The 21461-nt window shown below is 34.3% G+C and overlaps 1 protein-coding gene across 1 annotated transcript in view; it reads left to right on the forward strand.

Annotated features, from left to right (window-relative positions):
* COL19A1 (collagen type XIX alpha 1 chain) overlaps window positions 1-21461 on the forward strand; it is a 304480-nt gene that overhangs the window by 163201 nt on the left and 119818 nt on the right. The window contains exon 15 of the mRNA XM_033102674.1: window positions 5431-5484. Coding sequence (XP_032958565.1) covers window positions 5431-5484 — 54 coding nt within the window. The remainder of the gene's footprint in view (window positions 1-5430; window positions 5485-21461) is intronic.

Here is a 21461-nt window from a genome sequence, read left to right on the forward strand (position 1 = left end):
TCAGTAGTGCCTAGAACATGCTATTTCAGACTCTATATGATGCAAAATGATATCATTTCTTAGTTCAGAAAACACAGAAAAAGAGTATTGTTAAAATTTATCCCTGCAACCAGATGGAACAATCATAATTCATTATGTCTCATGTCTAAAATGCTGCCAGGGCTTTCAAATGAAATTAAGTTGTGAAAGTACTACAAATGACCTCTATTTTTTAAATTGTTGAAGGTAGGATAAAATTGTCCATCCAGTTATGGAACCTGTTTACTGTAACTGATAATGATTGAAACATTCTTGTCCACACAAATATTTCATAGAGTTTCCTTTCTAGTGACAGCTCTTCTTATTCTACTCTTGTCAATGTTACTGGATAGGTTTCAAAGGGTGTTTCTTAGTATATGCAAGAGATTTTATTGTTCTTTATTTCAAAGATATGTATTTCCTAGTATGCACTGGCAACTGTTTGTGATAAAATGATAGGCTTCTTAGATATGACATAGAATTCCTTTTCTGAATGCTTACACACTCTAAGGGAAATTCTTTCTTGTGTCATTATAATTCTGTGAAATAACATAGAACTGGTCAAGCTATAAGGTATTAACATAAACAGCTTTAAATGCCACTTCTCATAACTAACATGAAAATCTCTTCCCATGACTGGACTACACATCTCTAGTATATTTGCTTACTTGCTTTTTGTCATTTGTTCTGATGTCTCCAACTTATAAAGTTTGTCCCCATTGTTCTCATAGTAAAGACATGAAATTTTCTATAAAAATAGATAAACTCTGTTTTGAATTTTAATTTTGTATACTCTATTTGAAGCACAGAAAATGCCCTAGTGGTATTTTAAGAATTTGTTCAGTTTTTGCTTAATCTTATGTTCCAAGTCTATGAAGCATATTCTAAAGCAATAATCATAACACTTAAAGTACACTTACTTGCATAACATTTTCATTGAAGTCAATTTTAGGTATCATATGTTCTGCAACATTCCTGGCAAGGGAGTGCAAATAATATTATCCCTTTTTTACTTCAGCTCTTTTCTTTGACTGAGAAGTTATGAATATATCTTGCCTCTTTTCACAAATGCAAATGTGTTCATTTGCAATTAACCTACCCTATTAACTCTACTAAACATCTGCTATATTTGTTAAACACTTCAAAATTCTGTTCTGAACCAGTTAATTCTAAGTGATTTCCCAGTTAAATATTTACATGTGCTTCCATGATGATAAGCTCTAGCCTGTCTTAGATAATCAGCAGATTGTCCAGAGAGAGCTATGTGAAATGTAACACACTGTAATTGCTATCCTGGAACTCAGAAGTGTTTAGCTGGATTGGACTATTTTTGCATGTTTTTTATCCAAGCCAGAAGAGGTAACAGCCTTATGAATTCCTTTCTTGGTCAACATTTTTAATGTCCCGAATTCCATTAAAAAAATGCTTGATAAACGTATGTAGATGTTTATATCATGATTGTCCTAATTACATTCTCAAACTTCTCTTTCTGAAAAGCAATAAATCTTTATGTTTGCTAAATTTTAGGAAAAACCCAATTTGCAGTCATTTTCATGGCAGACTAAGAAGATGGAAAAAGTAGATAAAAATGGATAGGCATTTTCCTTCAGCAAATTAAATCAAAAGAGAAAATAATGTACCGATTATGCAAATATGCCTTGTGCATAAAGATACTTCAGATATGATTCTCTAACTAGAGAAATTATATAAATCTGTAAAATCTCAAGTAGTAGTCAAAGATTTAAATAAGGTCCATATTAGAAATGAAGTCATAAGAACTGATCAGTTCTTAGAGGAACTGTAAGGCAGTTTTACTCTTAGATATCAGAGAATGGAATTATCTGTCACTTTAGATGAGGAATGCTGACAAGACCGAAAGCTCTCTGATGTGCTATTTAAGTCCAAGTCCAAGTTTTGAAAATAAATATGATTATATGTAGAGCAGAAACCAGTTTCTTTCCACCACCACCACCTTGTATTATTCTATCTCAGTTTTTTCTTCCCTATGATCCAATTTACTAAGTGTTTATTGAGTCTATCCTGTAAGTATTGCAGAAGATAGAGAAAAAAAAATGATCCTCTGTCCTCTAGAATTCATAATCAGCTAAGAAAATAAGTGAACTACACACCTAATGGCATTTACAAGGCCAGGGTAAGAAAGGATTTTAGGAGGGGTTCTGAGACAAATGCTGAGCTCTACCAAGATTAATTTAAGGAAGCTGGAGCTTAGGTATATCTTTCAAAATAAGTGAAAGGTATAATTTTCACAGTAAGTGAAAAGCAAATCCATTCTTCAACTTTACTAAATGAAAGGAGAAGTGAGCTGGATAATTATAAGTAATAAATCATCCCCAATTTTAATTTCTTCGTGAAAAATATGATTTTTCTGCAGGTGGTTTACTTGTGTTTTACTGACAATATTGACATTGTTTTTCTATGAAAGGTCAGCTAATATTCGATTAATACAGCTCAAAAATATTTTGAACATTAATGCAACAGAGCTAGGATTAAAAATTGGTCATGAATAATTAAAATGGTGAATAATCTATTGGAGATTAAAATTATTTTTCCAATTTTTCATCAAATTCCTAATTGGGTCCTAGACTTAACAAAGGTAGAGTGTGGAGGGAGGATTCAAAATCATAAACATCCAGGAGGCATATAGTGGGTTTAAATACATGAGTGTAACTTATCTTGCTATTAGGATTTTTCACACAAAAGATTCTCATAAATAATTTTTAAACCACAGAGTACATTTTATTAATAAGTGCAGTTTAATATTTTTGCATCCCGTAGGCTGTTGTTATATAATTTCTCCAAAAAGTAAAGAAAATGGAATTTTTGTTATACATGCCTCAATAATTAATTGTACTTCCTTGATGAATGTTTGGTGTGTGTATGTTTTAGTAACTTATGTTTAAAAACACTGAAAAAGCTGTCAGCATTTGGATGGATATCAAAAATGTTATATATAAGTTTGACTATTCATGAAATGATAATAGTTTCCTAAGGGTAAGAGGGGAGAGTTTAATCTAGATCCAAGATTGTGTCAGTCTTGTAAATAATGACACAACTCCCTGTAATTATATTGTAATTAATGCTTGGTATATTAGGTTTTCATCATTTTTCTCATACACATTAGGAATGTATCATCCTAAAGTTGTCCTAATTAGCCAACTTTCCTTGGTTAAATAACATTTGGCAGATATTTTCCATAGCAACAAATTGAATCACTCTTTTCGTTCCCTGGTTTTTATTCCTGCCTAAATCAATAAAACATAGTCTCCACATGTCCTTATAACATTAAATTTTTCCAACAGTAGATAAAAGAAATGAGAGTAATAGATGCATACATTTTTATTAGTGTTTTGTGGAGGAGTCAGAAAGATTTGGGAAAACTGAGGATTATTGAAACGTAGATTTTTTTGTCACTAATGCTTTTCGAAAATGAGCTTCAATAATTTGTACTAAATTTTGACAACTTTATTCAAATGAAACCTATCTGAAATTAAAATGTCTATAACTTTTTTATATTCAAAATAGAATTAGTTGGAAAAATTATGCACGTTGCAGCATTATGAAAATTTAGTTTCTTTGAAAATAATTAATATATATGATAAATAATTATAGGTCGTCACAAGCACATCTGATATTTTAGTTTAAAGGTAGCCAGGACTTTTTTTTTTAAAGGTCATATTATAAAAAGGAATACTCCTTTTTTTAAAATTAGGTAATGAAAGAATGTTTCTTCTATAATGAAAGAAAATTTGGATTTGTTTGAATATATTTTACCAGACTTCTCCTTTATTCCAAGCCATTTAAGTCATTTAATACATAATCATTTAATCATAAATATTTGTAAAACCCTTTGAAAATTACTGCCTTTATCCAAAATCTTTTATTAGAATTAATTGATTTCCCAGCATAGATTTTTTTCTCTCAGGCACTAGTAGACACATACCATGTTGAGTAAGATAACAAGTTCTACCTGTTGTTCTTAGAGCCTTGTAGGAAAAATCATTACACGAATAATCATTTAAGTGAACTTATGATCAGTACTTTAAAGGACAAGGGTAAAGCACTATAAGACCGAAAAACCAGGCCCCGTCTCTTCATGTGGAAAATCAGGAACAGCCAGGCTGTGTTTTCTTAAGATCAGTTTAGCCGTGATGTGGAGAATGGTGGGGTCTGTTTCTAGTGTCAACTAGAACCTCTTACAGATGATGAGCAAGCAAGACGTGATAATGAGAGCAGTAGGAATGGAGAGAAATGGATGGATCCAAATATGCTTTGGAGGTACATCAAGGGAGACTTAGTCACTGAATGTGAAAAAGAAGTCTAAGAGAGAGAAGTATGGAGGATGAGTTGTAGATTTCTGGCATGAAGAAATACTAAGAGGATTTTGTGTGGGTTTAGTGAGTTGAGGAATGCTGGAAGAGGATCTGGTTTTGGAGAGAGGATACTACGTTCGCTGTTTGATGTGTTCAATTTCAGATGCCCAATGAGATAGGGGAGTGGGTATGGTCATACAGGCAATTGGATATAAACTGGAGGTATAAATCTTAGAACTATTGGGCTGGAGAGTTCAAAACCCACTGGCAAGAGAATGTGGACTGAGAAGAAAATAAAACTAAATCTCCCATGTTTAAAGCTTGACTATGGAAGGAGGAAGCATCAGGAGAGTAACTAAGAAAAGGCTTTCAGAGAGGTAACAATTTAGCAGTAACTGCTGAAGATTTTTTAAAACTAGCAGTATCATCATTTTGATTGTCGTGGTGAATTGGAATGCCTGTATATTAGTAACGATCTGTAAGAATCAGGAGACTTGACTTCCAGATTATCCACATCTGGGATTTCCTGGGCCTTTTTATGATCTGACAAAATGGTTATTTTCCCTACCACTTGACAGTATTATGAGAAATTATTAAATAATGTCTATGATACTAAAAATTAAGTGCTATAAATATATATATGAATATATATATATAAACACCATAACTGTTTTCTTAGAAGATATTAAACAGAGCTATCAATCAAAAATGTAGTTCTATTTATAGAGTTTAAATGTATAAAGAGGCATTTTTTTTCTTATTGCAAATATCATTATCATTTATTTATGGAACTTTGGTGAAACGTGATTCTGATCATATGGGGTTCATCACAGGAAATGAACATTGGGCCTCACACCTGGTTTAGAATAGCCTTTTTTTCTTCCCTGAAGTTAACTATAAAGGTAAACCAGCCAAAGAAGGACAATTCATCATAATTAATATATTACATAGTCTCACCTTGGAAGAGCTCAAATCACTTGAAAAGTTTTATTTAATCAGTAAAGTGGGTATTGTCACAGCATTCTTTGTGAGGCAGTTGTACATGAAACAGTCTATTAAAGTGTCCTTTTTTTCCTCATAGGGTTCCCTGGGGATTCAAGGCCCCCAAGGTCCACCTGGAAAAGAGGGTCAGAGGGTAAGTAAGCATGGAACAACTGGCAGGCATTATTAACTCAAGAGTTTCTTATTTCTGAACACTAACAAAAATAAAACCAAAATATAGCAAGCAGATGGGCATAAGGAGAATAGCAGCTATCTGAAGGCTGAAATTTGAGATTTAACAGAGACAATCCAGAAAATTCTATATATTTTCAAGATTGGCAGCACAAATGTACAGAGACAGTTTGGGTAAAATGAATTAACGGTAATTTGATCTAGAGCATATCTGGTCACATTTTGGGGTTTAGAGTTAAGCTGATTTTTGCAGAGTTAGGTTGATGAGTATCTTTGTGGAATTTCAGCCTGTTCGTGAATTTTGTAAAGATTGTGGATATTAACTACATTCTTAGCCAAATCAAATTATTGACATTAGTGACTCTGAGATAAACTACATAGAAAGTGAGTAAATTGTACTTGCAATTGGGAGTATAGCAATTACCTTTGATCTCTAGGCCAGGTATATTACGGTCCCCAGTAAAAAGAACCCCTGCAGTGATAATCAGTTTCTCTTAAACACTTTCAGCAATGGGGCACCCCATTCTTGTGGCTTTTTGTTATTATTACTATGTTCGGATTATTTTTAAGTCTCAACATATTTTATGTATGCTTTCTCATATGATTATTATTAGGTTCTGTTACCTTACTGGTGAGGATTCTGTGACTTAGAGTTCAGGAGACTTGCCTAAAATCAAAGAGCTAATAAATACTAGAACCGGGTCTTGAATTTGTGGCTTCTTTGTCTAGATCCCATATTCACCTTTACTGTCCCAGTATATTAACCCCAAATCTGTCTTTTAGTCACTATTGTTTGTTATTCCCAGTTCTACCCTCTGGCAAATAAATCTGTTGCCTCAAATATATTAGAGTCCTTCAAGTATTTGAGGACCAGTGGTGGATTTTACCAAGGCTTACCTCTTATCGGGTTAATACAATGCCAACTCTCTTAATTCCTTCTCTTATTATATGAATTCTTGATCCACTAACATTCTGATAGTCTTTCCTAGAAAACACTCATGGACCTGCTGGGGGAGTCAGGTGGGACTGAACATATGTAGTCTTGTTTAGGACACAGTAAAATGTGGCCAGCAAACCCTTCCCCAAAAGCAGTATACTTCCATTGCGGCCCAAGACTGAGCCAAGGCGTCTGTGTACGCCATTGTACTTTGTTCTTTCTTTTAACTGACCCCTTTCACTCAGTCAGCTCTGTTTTTAATTATTGTTTTTTTGGCATTACAATTAAGATTCGATTTGGAAAATAAAATTGGACTGAATGATATCCAAGTTTATTTAGTTTTAAAAATCTTATATCCAGTTATTATTCCCAGTGGCTAGTTCTGTGAACACAGAAGGGATTAATAAGTTTCGATGACTAAGAAAGGAACAATTTTGCAAATAATGGCTAACATTTATGGGCTACCTACATAATGTGTTAAATACTTCATAATTATTATTTAATTTATTCCTCACAATAGCCCTAAGAGGTAGGTTCTACTATGATCTTCATGGTGAAACTGAAGTTTTAAGCAACTAGGGTAGAGTACATTGCTAGTAAGTGGAACTATGCTGATATTTTAAAATTATTTACAAAGTAGTCATAGTTGGGTTCTGCTCTAAACACCTGAGTGCACAATTGTAGTTTCCTCTTTAGCTCTCCAACCCCTTTTCATTTAAGAGTTCATTAGTCCACCTGAATCAAAGTTTTAAATAGTCTCAGGGAAAAAATTAAAAATTACTTCCGTACATCTGTGCTTTTGAGGCAGAGGACTAGATGGAATGACCTTGTGAAGCTAATTTCCAGGCTTCTCATCCTGTTTTCCTACAGTGATGGCCAAAATGTCTATTGCATCTAGAGCCATGTTGCTGAATTAAATTCTGTCTTCAGCATCCAGGGAACATTTTCCTTCTAGTAACACCCCTTCCTGGAAACTGAGTGATAAATTATACTCTCTAGGTAATATCCAAGGTATATAAGGAACTCATTCAACTCAATAGCAAAACAAACAAACAAACAAAAAACAAAGAACAAAACCAATAACCCAATTACAAAATAAGAAAAGGACCTGAATAGATTTCTCAGAGGAAGACATACAGATGGCCAGCAGGTCTATGAAAGGTGTTTGACATTGCTAATCATCAGGGAAATGAAAATCAAAACCTCAGTGACACATTACAGATGTTAGAATGGCTATTATCAGAAAGATGAAACATAACAATTTGTACAGATAGTGTAGGGATATCTGTATTCCCATGTTCACTGCAGCATTATTAATAATGGCAAAGGTATGGAAATAATCTAAATGTCCATTGACAGATGAATGGATAAAGAAAGAAAGAATTTATATATGTATTCTGGAATGAACTATTATTTAGCCTTAAAAAAGAAGGAAATCCTGCCAATGTGGTTGTGATAACATGGATGAACCTGGGAGACATTATGCTTAGTGAAATAAGCCAGACACAGAAAGACCAATACTGCATCTTCTCATTTATATGTGGAATCTAAAAATATCTAAATAATAGAAACCGAGAGTAGAATGTTGGTTATGAAGGGTTGGGGGAGGGGGATATGGGGAGATGTTGGTAAAGGGGTACAAAGTTTCAGTTATGCAAAGAAAGTTCTGGAGATCTAATGTATAGCATGGTGACTATAAGTTACCAATACCATATTGTATATTCGAAATTTGCTAACAGGGTAGATATTAAGTGTTTTCACCACACATAAAAAAGGTAACTGTGAAATGATAGATATGTTATTTGGCTTGATTGTGGTGAATACGTCGCAATGTATAAGTATATCAGATCATCAAGGTTGTACACCTTAAATATATACAGTTTTAAATTATCAACTATAACTCAATAAAGTAGAAAATAATAATAAACAGATATTTAATTTCTACTCCAAAAAAATCTTATACTCCCTAGGTGGTTTGATATGGCGGAGGGGTGTGTGTGTGTGTGTGTGTGTGTGTGTGTGTGTGCGCGTGCGTATGTGTGTTAAGAACATTTAATCTAAGATCTATCCTCTTAACAAATTTTTATGAGTACAGTGATATTGCACTTTGGAATTGTACTAATGTAGTCAGTTCAGTGCTCCTCCTGTTGTTTTAATAAAAACTTCTACCAAGTCAGATCTTCACCCATCCTGTTACTGCACAGTTACCTTTTTGAATCACATTGTTGAATGGGTCATTGTTAAATTTCATCTTCTGGATTTTAGTCCCTAATACCATTCTGTTTTGTTTTTTTTTTTTTAAATTATTATTGTTATTCCATAGAAATAGCTCCCAGCTTTACATCACCTTAAATTTTGATAAGCCTACATTAAAATCATTGATAAATCCTGAATAGAACAGGATCTGACAACTCTGTAACACCAGCAAAGGCTGCCATCTTGTCTACCATTGATATTCTTGTGGCATGATAATCAAAACATGTACAAACATATTTGAAATCTTCCTCCTTCCCACCCACATTTCTTAATTTGACTTGTAGAATAATTATGAGTCTTTATAAGACTAACTGAAATGAAAAAATATTCCAATGAGGTTTTTTAAAAATAACAATGCTTCCAATTGAAATTGTACATTAGCAAAGCTTACATTTCAGAAAGTGGGTTAAAGAATAATTTAAACTTATGGATTTTTCATGATAATTATGGAGGAATGTATTCAAATGGTAAAGTTTAACCACTCTTTTATGCAAATTTATTCCATTTATAAATATGTATAGTCTAGATAATTTTATATTACTTTAATTTCATCTTTTATCAAGAGTAACACAGTGTTAGAAACGAAGAATGTAATAGAATTTTAAATATGCTTTTAAGCATGGTTTGTCATTACTACTGCTCTTTTACAATTGTATTAATAGGGGAAAGTAACTAGAGCAGCTATTGTTGACATTATCCACATTTACAAATGATTATTTCTAAATATACTCAGTGATTTATTCTGCTTTATAAGTTCCTTGAAATGGACGCAAATTAATTTAAAAAATGAACACTCTTACATATTTACGTTTAGGTCCATATTAGTGCTACTCCCTTCCCTTTGCAAGAGTTAGGTTACTACTCAGCTCTTTTAGACATAATAGTATTTTTATGTATGTGTGTGTGCATACACACACACAGACATACACACATACTGAAAGCTAAGACCAGTAATTTTCCATTTAATTGAAGTTTGCAAAAGAAAACAACAGAAACAATCTATGAATCTAAAATTCTTTTTATTGACTCATTGTCAAGAAACTCTTATATTTTGATTACAGCTGTTTAACCAGGAAGGAATTGACTCGTTAAGTTCATTGTAATGAAATATAAAATATGTTTCTAAGGAAAGCAGAGCATTTAATTTTAAATTCCTTTTGATTTTCTATTTAACCCTTTGTGTAGCGTTTTCAATAAGCACAACAAGAATATTGTTGTTTTCCAAGTAGCACACCAAATTTCTGTTTGAAATTTTCATTAGTTAATTTTATTCTTTTTATTGTCTTTAAAGCTGCTAAGTCTTAGATTATGAAGTGTTATTTTAATAAAATATAGTAATAGTAAACCTCTTATACTTAAAAGCTGCTTTTAACCTCAACAAGGCTGGTGGTGATACATACATCTGAGATTTGTGGCCTTCGTTATTTTTAACCTCTGGATTTTCTTCTTTGAATCTTTTAGATGCCATTAAACTTTTTTCCACTTTCTTATTTTTTTGAAGTCCTACAAGTAAAACGTTTGGTTGGCATATTTTTGAGACTCACATTCTTTATAGATTAACACAATTTTAAAAATTCATCTAATGTTGACTGTTGACCCTAAGCCACAGATTACAAGGTATTAGAGAACAGTAAGGAGAACACCATGGGCGATCACCTACTTACAGTCCAAGAGTATGGCCCGTGATGAGGAGAGGAGGGCCAGGAGGGGGACCAGGACACTGCAGGGCCAAGAAGTCAACAGAAGACAGTTCCAAGGCGTAAGGAGGGTTCAAAGGATGAAAATTTGAACAAAGCCATGGGGGAGAGATGATGGGTAAGAGAAGAAGTGGCTGGAATTGGTGCCAGATGAGAAAGAAGTTTTAGTTGAATATTTGGGAGAGCACTGGAATCAATGATTGTTAAGAAAAAGTGTGAAAGAATTCGGGGGTGAATTGTGAGGAAGGAGTGGCAGCAGTAGGCAATCTGGTGGAGGAACTTGATGGAAGCCCAGAAAAGGATCTTAGCGAAATGAAAGTGGAGTGTTTCAGTCAGCTAAGCACATTCATAGACATTTACATGAAACATCTCAAAAGAACTGGCGTTTATAAACATTCCCTCTCAAATATAGATTCCTCATAGGATTTTCTAATATTCCTAATAGAATCTCCCAAACTATAGAAAATTATTATTATTTTAATATAACCTTGGATTTCTCCTTTATAGTTATATGAAATATATGTCTGAAGAATCTCAGGGTTGGTATTTAACTACTAAGGCCTTTTGGAAAGAGATCACTCTAGGTCTCTGAAAAGACATTTATTGGTGAATCAACAATGTTACTTCTCCAAATAAAAATTTGTTTGATTGAACCAAAATGACACATCACTCTTGCACTTTGTTGCTGGATCCTAAACAGAAATTTTAAGTTCCTTACCATTTTACTCCTCTACATGTTCTCTCTCAGTTCAGCTTCTCTGTACCTTCTTTTTTTTTTTTGGTTTTGTTTTGTTTTGTTTTACCATTTCACCTGCGTTTTTCTTTATTTTAAAAAAAATTTTATTAAATATATTGGGGTGATATTGGTTAGCAAAATTATGTAGGTTTCAAGTGTACAATTCTATATTTCATCTGTAAATTCATTGTGTGTTCACCACCCAGAGTCAGTTCTTCTTCCATCACCACATATTTGGCCCCCTTTATCCTCTAAAACCACCTCTTCTCCCCCCTTACCCTTTGGTAATCACTAAACTGTTCTCTGTTTGTTTCTGTTTGTTTGTTTGTCTTGTTCATGTGTTGTTTTCAGATTTATATCCCACATGTGTGTGAAGTCATGTGGTTCTTGACTTTTTCTGTCTGACTTATTTCACTTAGCATGATAATCTCAAGATCAACCCATGTTGTTGCAAATGGCAGTATTTCTTCTTTTCTTGTAGCTGAGTAATCTTTTATTGTATATGTGTACCACATATTCTTTATCCAATTATCTATTGAAGGATACTTTGGTTGTATCCATGTCTTGGCCACCGTAAATAAAGCTGCAATGAACATTAGCGGTACATATATCTTTACTGATAAATGTTCTCAGACTTTTCTGGGTAGATACCCAGGAGAGGGATTGCTGGATCATATGGTAATTCTATTAATTTTTTGAGGAACCTCCATACTGTTTTCCATAGTGGCTGCACCAATTTACATCCCCACCAGCAATGTATGAGGGGTCTCTCTTCTCTACAACCTCTCCAACACTTGTTATTTTTTGGCTTGTTCTTAATAGCAATTATAACAGGTTTGAGGTGGTATTTCATTGTGGTTTTGATGTCCATTTCCCTAATAGTGAAGTTGAACATTTTTTCATATATCTATTAGCTATTTGTATGTCTTTATGTTCAGGTCCTCTGCCCATTTCTTATTTGGATTGTTTGTTTTTGGTTGTTGAGATGTATAAGTTCTTTGTATATTTTGGATATTAGCCCCTTTTTGGAGGTGTTGTTTGTAAGTGTCTTCTCCCATTCTGTTGGTTGCCTCTTTGTTTTATTGATGGTTTCATTTGCTGTGCATAAGCTTTTTAGTTTGATATAGCCCCATTCATATTTTTGATTTTACTTCCATTGCCTTTGAGTTCAAATTCATAAAATCCTTTCTGAACCCAAGGTCCATAAGTTTAGTACCTATGCTTTCTTCTACACAAAGTATCATTTCTTCTATACTTTCTTCTACACAAAGTTTATGTTTAGGTATTTGAGCCATTTTGAGTTAATTTTGGCATATGGTGATAGATAGCAGTCTAGTTTCAGTTTTCTGCACAAGCTTTCCAATTTTCCCAGCACCATTTATTAAAGAGGCTTTCTTTTCTCCATTGTAAGTTTTTGGCTCATTTGTTGAAAATTATCTGCCTATATATATGTGGGTTTATTTATAGGTTCTCAATTCTATTCCATTGGTCTGTGTGTCTGTTTTTCTGCCAGTACCATGCTGTTTTGATTACTGTCACTGTGTAGTATAAATTGAAGTCAGGGAATGTGACACCTCCATCTTTGTTCTTTTTTCTTAGGATCCTTTGGCCTGTCAGGGTCTTTTGTGATTCTATACAAATCTGATGATTTTTTCTATTTCTTAAAAAAAAATTCCATTGGTATTTTGATGGGGATCACATTAAATCTCTATATTGCTTTACATCATGATGAAGTGGGTTTCATTCCAGGGGCACAAGGATAAATCAACATATGCAAATGTATTGATGTGATACATCACATAAACAAAGAAAAGGATAAAAATCATATGATTATATCAATAGATGCAGAAAAAGTATTTGACAAGATATAATATGCATTTATGAGTAAAACACTTAATAAAAGGGGTATAGAAGGAAAGTATGTCAACATAATAAAGGCCATATATGACAAATCCTCAGCTAATATCATCTTTAATGGTGAAAAAATGAAAGCTTTTTCTTTATGATCAGGAAAAAGACAGGGATGACCCTTCTCACCACTGTTGTTCAACATAGTATTGGAAGTCCTAGCCAGAGCAATCAGGAAAGAGAAAGAAATAAAAGGCATCCAAATTGGGAATGAAGATGTTAAATTGTAACTTTGTGCAGATGACATGATTCTTTATATAGAAAACCCTAAATACTTCACCAAAACTATTAGAAACAAATAAATACAGTAAAGTTGTAGGATACAAAATCAATGTACAGAAATCCATTGTGTTCCTATATGTTAACAATGAAATTTCAGAAAAAGAAATGGAAAAAACAATTCCTATTGCAATTGCAACAACAACAAAAATACCTAAGAGTAGTAACTTAACAAAGGATGTGAAGGACCTATACACTGAAACCTATAAGACATTATTAAAAGAAATTGAAGAAGACACAAAGAAATGGAAAGAAATTCTGTGTTTGTGGACTGGAAGAATGAACATAGTTAAATGACCATTTTATCCAAAGCAATATACAGATTTAATGTGCCTTTGTTTTGTTTTCTTCTCCAAGCAAAAACATTTTTTTTTTTTTTTTACATCTCCAGGCAACCAACCCTTTTTCCAACATTTTTGTACAGATTTTACTTTCCTTTGAAGTGCTTACTCTAAGCTTGCTTTGACACCTGTGTCTGGGTTCAGGATTCCTTGCATTCTAAGCAACACAGAGAACCTGAGAGCCCTTAGTCCTCACCCCTATCAGGACATGTCCCTTTTTACCAGCCCAGGCTTGATGGTAAAGGAACTGGGTCATATTTCTTCAACAAGGTAGGAATCTGATGGTCAGTCCTACAAAAGCGTGGGAGGATGAGGCAGGCTGTATATCTGCTGGCTTCTTAGGGTACAAGCAATATGCAGTATAAAATGGTTGCAGCACAGGCTCTAGGGCCAGACAACCTGAATTTAAGCCCCAGCTTTACCACTCATTAGTTGTGTGCCCTTAGGCAAATTCTTCAGCCTCCCTGTGCCTCAGTTTCTTCATTTAGAAAATAGAGACGCTAATAATGTCTACCCCACAAGGTTGTAAACACTAATAATGTCTACGCCACAAGTGTGCTGTGTGATCTTAGCTATTGTCAGGATTCTCAACCCCAACCTGGTGATCTGAAGCTGTCTGTAGAACGGAAAGCAAGTATATAACTTCAGACATTCAGACTTGATTAAAGAAATGTATACTTGGTCAAGAAAAACATTTAGGGTAAAATGACTCTTTTCACTACCACTCCATTGAACCCATTTGATTTAACTTTTACCTGAAATCTTACTTTATCTGGATGTTCATGTCGATGTCCTGATACCCCAGAAACTTTATGAGGCCCAGTGTTGATCCAGCTTCATAATAAAATTAAGTTTCTCAAAAAATTTGCAAATGTGGATTTGTCCTTTTCCTGCAAGAAACAGGTGAGGATTGGTGTACTCATGGTGGAGTAGATGAGGCATTGTTTATGTTTGTTTAATGCATAAATTGTTCTGATCACGCATAAATTCCCCAAGATGTTTATGGAAAAATGCTTTGTTTTCCTTTGGGCTTATTTGTCTCTGAACGATTTAGGAGCATTGTTTAAGATGACATACTAACATAAATTATGTTCTAGTAATTCCTGGGTTATATCAATCTCCTTAGGAAAAAGGACAACAAAATCACTGCTTCTATGAAATCTACATATACTGTAGGACTCATCTAAGCAATATTTTCCTTGAGCTGATTTGTCTTTATGGGGCTTGATATATTTTTAAAGTGAAATTATACCCCAATAGTCTAGTTGTATTCAGCAGAACTTTCATAGAACACAGCAAATCAGTAAAGCAGGTCTGAATTGCCACCCATATCATAAAAACAATTTCTTCTCACTTTAGGATAGCTTATTCCACAGTACTAATTCCACAGCTATAGAATGATCTCCATAGTTTCAATGAAGCAAGTTCAGGTAAAATAATTTAACTGTAGTTGCAATTAAATTATTTTACATAGGCCTGAATTTTGGGGATGAGCCTTATGAAGAAAAGAATGAATAGTGATGAATTTTCAGCTCAGGAAGTAATTTGGTTGGCTGCACATTAAGATGATAGTGAAATATAAGATTGTCTTCTTCTCTTTATGTGTTAAAACTGACATTGACCTGTAAAATGAACAGTGAGTGTATCCATAATTCTGCTCACTCACTAAAGTTATAATGAGTGTTTTGTACCAAGAATTTTTATTGCTAACAGGAAAAAAATCAACAAATTATTTTAAATAAAGTGCTAGGTAGAACATTTTTTGCTTTGATCGACATGTAAATGTATAAATATACATTTTGTGAATAACATTTTAGAGGTTTTGCATTCTACAACCAGTGGTTCATGTTTATTGCACATGTTTAAACTTCCAATTTACTTCCTATGAAATTTCCTAAGTATGTCTCCCTGAGGATAGCTTGAGAGTTTACAAGAGCTATCAAGAGATTTTTATGCTATCTAACATTTCTAGATGGGTAACTAGGAAACCATGTACCCTGTTCAGGTCCCAAGAGCTATGCAACTTTCCCCCAATACCTTACTAAAATTTACAAAACCAATAAGATTCAGAGGATAAAAATGATCAAATCTACATTTACTCCTGCATTCCTGTTTGCAGAGCTTCATAGCAGACTTTGGGGAACCTTCACTATTGTTCTGATACCTGATATTGCTTGCTTTGCCTTTACTTGCTATGTTTCTAGAAACCCTCACCGTTTAGGATTATCTAGTTATCCCCAATTTACCTATGAGACTATGAAACTTAACACATGTAATTTAGAAAACTCTTATTGAGTTAAATTAGCCATCTAGAGAGAAAAATATACTGTAGTATAAATTTTACCGTATAATAAATCTTATGATGGCTTATTTTGCATTTGTATTTCCTTTTTATTAGTTGCCATTTCTACTATAAACATAAAGCATTCACACATTATGAACATCTGTCATGTATCTCATGTATAGATTATGCACATTTATAACCTAACTTTATTTGTTCTTTTTTATGTGCTTTGGATGTTATATGTTATGTAACACGTTATTTGATGTTATACGTTATGTAAATATAAAGTCATCTATATGTTTCCATTGTTTTATTCCTTATTTCAGTGAAAAATGAGAAATAAATGTAGAATATAAAAATCACATGATAGTCTTCTTCCTTTTGTCATATGATAAATTTCTCAGAGCGAAAATGTATCATTTACTACTTTATTAGCTTGGTGCAAAGGTAATTGTGGTTTAAAAGGTTAAAAATAATTGCAAACACCGCAATTATTTTTGCACCAACCTAATAACTTCCTGTGCTTTGTCCTAACTGATGAGGTCCCAAATAGCATCTAATTTACTATTAAGCATGTGACTTTACCATCAACTGTTTCACCTCTTCAGGTGTGATTTACCATTTGTGAGATTTCTTAATAGCATTTCAGGGTTCTTTTCAGTTAGATGCTTCTCAAGATTATAGAATCAGAATTTCAGAGAACATTGAAAAAAACTCAAAGAATGACATTGGTCTGCTTTACCTGAAAATTTGTACTTCACAATTTTCACCTGGCATCCTGCCACCCGAATACTCCTGATCACTCTAGGTTGGTATCCTCCAAAACTGCATCAAATATAGTTTCTGAAGCACTGGAGTAAGGCAGGGAAGGAGGCTAATATATGTTAATGTCAAACAAATGTCCACAAGGGAGTAGTTATATAGCAAGGACAAGAATTCTCCACTTTTGTCCCACACTCTGTGATTGGTGGGAGAGATAAGTCAAAGGAACAAGATGCTAGGCAAGAACTTCTAGCTCAATCTAAATAGAATCAGATGAAAAAGAGACACAGTAGGAGATGTAGCCCAGACTTTGTGAGAACAAGCCATTCCTTAGATAAAGTTAAATATCACATCTAATTAATGGCAGTGTGCCCCCCTGGTCCATTTTGGTAAACTTAATTCTAATTAGTGAGTCTCTGCAGTACACTTGAAACAAAGACACAAACAGCCCTGGAAAGGCTGTAACAAGAAAAAGATTGTAACCAATGGTTTTGTTTCAGCAATACGCATCTAGATTATTAAACCACAAGGAGGTGAGGTTCTTATCTATTTACATGAGGGGTCAAGTGACACTGTTTGTATTGTAACAGAATAGTTGTAAAAGCTATCTCTGTTATTTGGATTAGTAAAGAGGCAATGTTTTATGTTTTACAAACAGGATGCTGAGTCTGAATGGCTTATTTGTTTATGTGAATAGACCCAATAGTTGGTGTCTGCTATAGAAGAACCCCATTTCACAGGACTCCTTTAAACTGGAGACACCCAGTTCCTGAGTCTTGGAGAGGCTGGGTGACTTTAGAGAGATGGGCCTGGGAGAAAGTCCCATTTCAGGGACATCAAATTCTTTGCATTTTAGAGCTGAAAGGGAACTGTAGTGTCATTTCCATCCACTAGATAAGTAAATGTGGACCAGAAACATTCAGCAATTCTCCAAGATTGCAGGGCTATTAATCTCTTTATTCTATATGATGAGCACCCACTGTCTATTTTGTGGTCCCACACCAAAATCCAGATTTGTATGTCTTTAAAATGGAGAATATTGAGGAATTTGACCAAAGCCACTTTATTTTTCTAATTAAGGCCACATGTTATAAGAGACAAATGTAGACAGGTACCATTGGTCTTTTTGTGGGCTCTACATATTGTGAAAGCTGTACATTCTATCCCCGTGCCTTGCTTATCCTGCACCAACAGTTGGGAACCAGCATTGCATGGTCAGTGGGGAACTGGGTTGGAAGTCACAGCTGCTCTTTATCCAGTTGTAGGATTGGATTAATTTGTGACTGACTCAGACAAGTCACTCAAGATTCTAATCTAAATTTATCTGTTTCATCAAATTTATCTCTCAGGTATATTATGGGATTAAGCCAAAAGCACTTTGTAAGCATTCTGGTGACAGATATTCCATGAAAGAGTCTTAAAAATATTACCTACTTAGCCACAGAAACACTTAAAGAGAATGGAAAAGAAGACACTTTCCGCCAAAGCGGCAATATGCTAATACTCCTGCATCAGTATCTTTATTCAGAACGTCACACTGAACACATTAGTAGCTATTTGATGCATATGCCATTGGAAATGTCAAGGGAAAAGTTATTTATCCATTTGGGACACACTAAATATACAGGTGGATGGCTGCCAAAACCAATAATTAATCACATTATTAATCAATTTGGAAAATATTAACATGTAAGTTTTCAGAAACACAGAATATTTAAACCGTGAAACATTTTTATGGCCTAATGACTTTGAAAGGCAGCAAATTATGTTTATAATAAATAATACAAACCTTAACTTTGTAGAACTCCATCGTATTTTGAGTTACCTAAGGTGATAGCATAGAATTCTCAAAGCAAGTTTAATTTTATAGCACTTTAGTTTTTCCGGTACGGTTATATTTCAATTTGCAGGGGAGAGTAGAACCACTAAAAATAAATGTGATTTATTTTGCAAAATAAATGTGAGTGCCTGTTTTGTGTGAGGTGCTATGGAAATTGGCTTAAGTTGGGTTTCCCTAAAAACAGAATCTAAGATGGGATTCTTGTGCACATGATTTTCCACAGAAACATAAAAGAAAATGAGGGAAGCAGAAAAAGGGAAGAGGAATAATGCAGGCAAAAGAAATGTGATTTCAGAAGTATAGTCTCAGCCTAATCCCACAAGGCACTCTGGAACACCACAGAATTTATCCTACTTTGGGGCAAGTGTCTAGGCTTTGATTCCCACCAACCACATTGGATGGAGATAGGCGCAGTTACTTCTCAGGCATCTCCAGGCAAAGCAGCTCTCATAGACTAAGGCAAACCTCTGGAGAAGGGTGCAGGCAGAAGCCATTAGCAGCCAACACCCATAGAAGTTGGGTACCAGACAAACCTGGCACCTACAGCATCTGCACCAGAGGTGGAATAAAACACTATCCTGAATCTTACGAAAGCAGCATCCTCAGTGGCTTTTGAGTAGGAATGAAGGCATGATGAAAACTTTGATACAATTAACCTTATCCCAAGAGAGAGAAAGAAAAAGGGATAGAGGGAGGGAAGAAAAGAGAGAGAGAGAGAGAGAGAGTGAGAGAAAGAGAGGTCGTGTGTGTGTGTTGTGTGTGTGTGTGTGTGTGTGTTATTCTTTCAGTTATTCTTTCAGTCTAATCAATAAGTAATTAAAGGCTAAACTAAGATCATGCTTATGAAAACAAAGTGAAATGACCAGATGAGACAGACATCAAGGAGAAAGAATGAGCAGAGAGACAAGGCAATGGACTTATGTATCAAAAGTGATTACTGAAGTATCAAATCTGAAATAGTGACAGTGCCTTTACCCAAAGTAGAAAACACTGGAGGAAGTGAGTCAGTGTCAAGCCTATAACATTGGAGCTGCTGAAAGGATTTGCAAATGGAAATACTCCAGCCTCTTTAAACCAAGATTGCGATCATAAGAAAAAGGACAGAGTGTACTATTAGGAAGTCATCGATTTATAGGTGTTAACTGAAGCGATAGCATGGCCAAAGGAAAGACTATACAAAGAAAAGGACTGAGGGCAGAACCTTGAAATTAGGGTGAACCTATATAAAGGAGTGCGTGGAAAGGTGAATGAGAAAGTTAAAAGTATAGAGAAATAGAATAAAAGAAAATTTTTGAAAACAAGAGAATGGTCAACCAATTGGAAATGCTTTAGAGGGATCAGGGGGGATGGAGTCTGAGGCAAAGCCATTGGTGATCTTGAACAAGGCTGGTGGGTTGTTCAAGACCTGAGCGGGTGTGCGGTGCAGAGGTGGCCGTGACATTTCATGGGTGGGTCGGGAGTGTAGTAGGTATTTACAAAGTCAGAGGATTAGGGACTGTTCTTTTCAAAAGCTGAGGCTTAGCATCACATTTCGAGAGGTGAAGGCAGATTTTTTTTTTCTTGTAATTGAGTACATTTGTAAACTAAGGCAAGGAAGTCAATGAATAGGGAGGAACTGAAGTTACAAGCAACAGGAAACAGTAATAATCCAGAAGTACCAGAGGAGGCTAGAGAAGACGCACATGTAAATATGGGTCAGCATCTCTACCTCGAGTCCACACGGGAAGAGAGGAGGGGCGTGGCACTCTCTTTGGGGACAATGAATGTAAAATCAAGTCACTATGCATAAGTACCTCATACAGAACGAACTTTTCAGCGTCAATATAATTTAATACAACTTTTGCTCTTTATAGGAGGCATTGGTCTCAAGATTGTTCATATTTTCAGATAGCTACTACTTTCTTCCTTCATCAACAGCAAGCCCGATTCAGTCAAGTAAAAGCAGAGAGAAATATACTGCAGGTGCCAAATAAATGTATACACATGACTTGTATTCGTCTTTTGTTATCGGTGTATATTGAGTATTGCAATTTTAGTAGTTTTTCCTTTCTTAAAATGCGTATACATTTTTTTTGGCACCCTCTGTATAAGTAGAGGAAGCCAAACTAAAAGAAGGTGAAGAGGGTAGGGCACTGGGAGATTAAAAAGATCTCTTGCAGTTTGCTAGACTCTTCAAGCAGCTGGTCAAAATGTAAGCATTTCTTTTTACCCTTTCTATCTATGCTATGCCTCTTTTTCTTTGTAAATTACCAGTGATATCTAAGAAGAGCATTTCTGTGATCAACTGTTCACCTGAATTCATTTATTTAATTTTATAAATTCATTTAGCTAGAATACAATTCTAACTTATTGCAAAACTTTGTTTTATTAGTATAATGTAAATTATGTCAGACTAAAATATTGTCAAAATTAAATTGTCTTTATTTATTGCTTTTGACAATTTTACTTTTTATATTTCTGTACATTCTATAAACTATCATTTATTTTTTTCTCAAATGATAAAAAATTTCTGAAGCATGTTAATTAAGTATAATTCCCAAGCTAGGAAATGTCAAGGAACTCGTTTACCATATAAATGGCCCTGCCTGTGACTTTTTATCAATAAATCCTTGTTATAGTTATAAATTTTTGTGTAGTATATTAACTTACAATGGGCTTAAAATATTTTTCACTTGGAACTGATGGAAATGAATGTAGTGTATTTATTTGTAGTGGTTACCATAGAGATAAAAACCTTTTCGAACTAAAAGAGGGATGGCACAAAAATTACTTGTTCAAAAGAAGTTATGCTTCTAATTTAACATTGAAAATGGTGCACTATTCCCTTTCTTTTTTATTTTGTTGAAATTGCATGACTCAAGTGTGTATGATATACTTTTATTAGATCATTTCTAATAAA

Source organism: Rhinolophus ferrumequinum, chromosome 3, assembly GCF_004115265.2.
Source record: "Rhinolophus ferrumequinum isolate MPI-CBG mRhiFer1 chromosome 3, mRhiFer1_v1.p, whole genome shotgun sequence".
NCBI classification, from domain to species: domain Eukaryota; kingdom Metazoa; phylum Chordata; class Mammalia; order Chiroptera; family Rhinolophidae; genus Rhinolophus; species Rhinolophus ferrumequinum.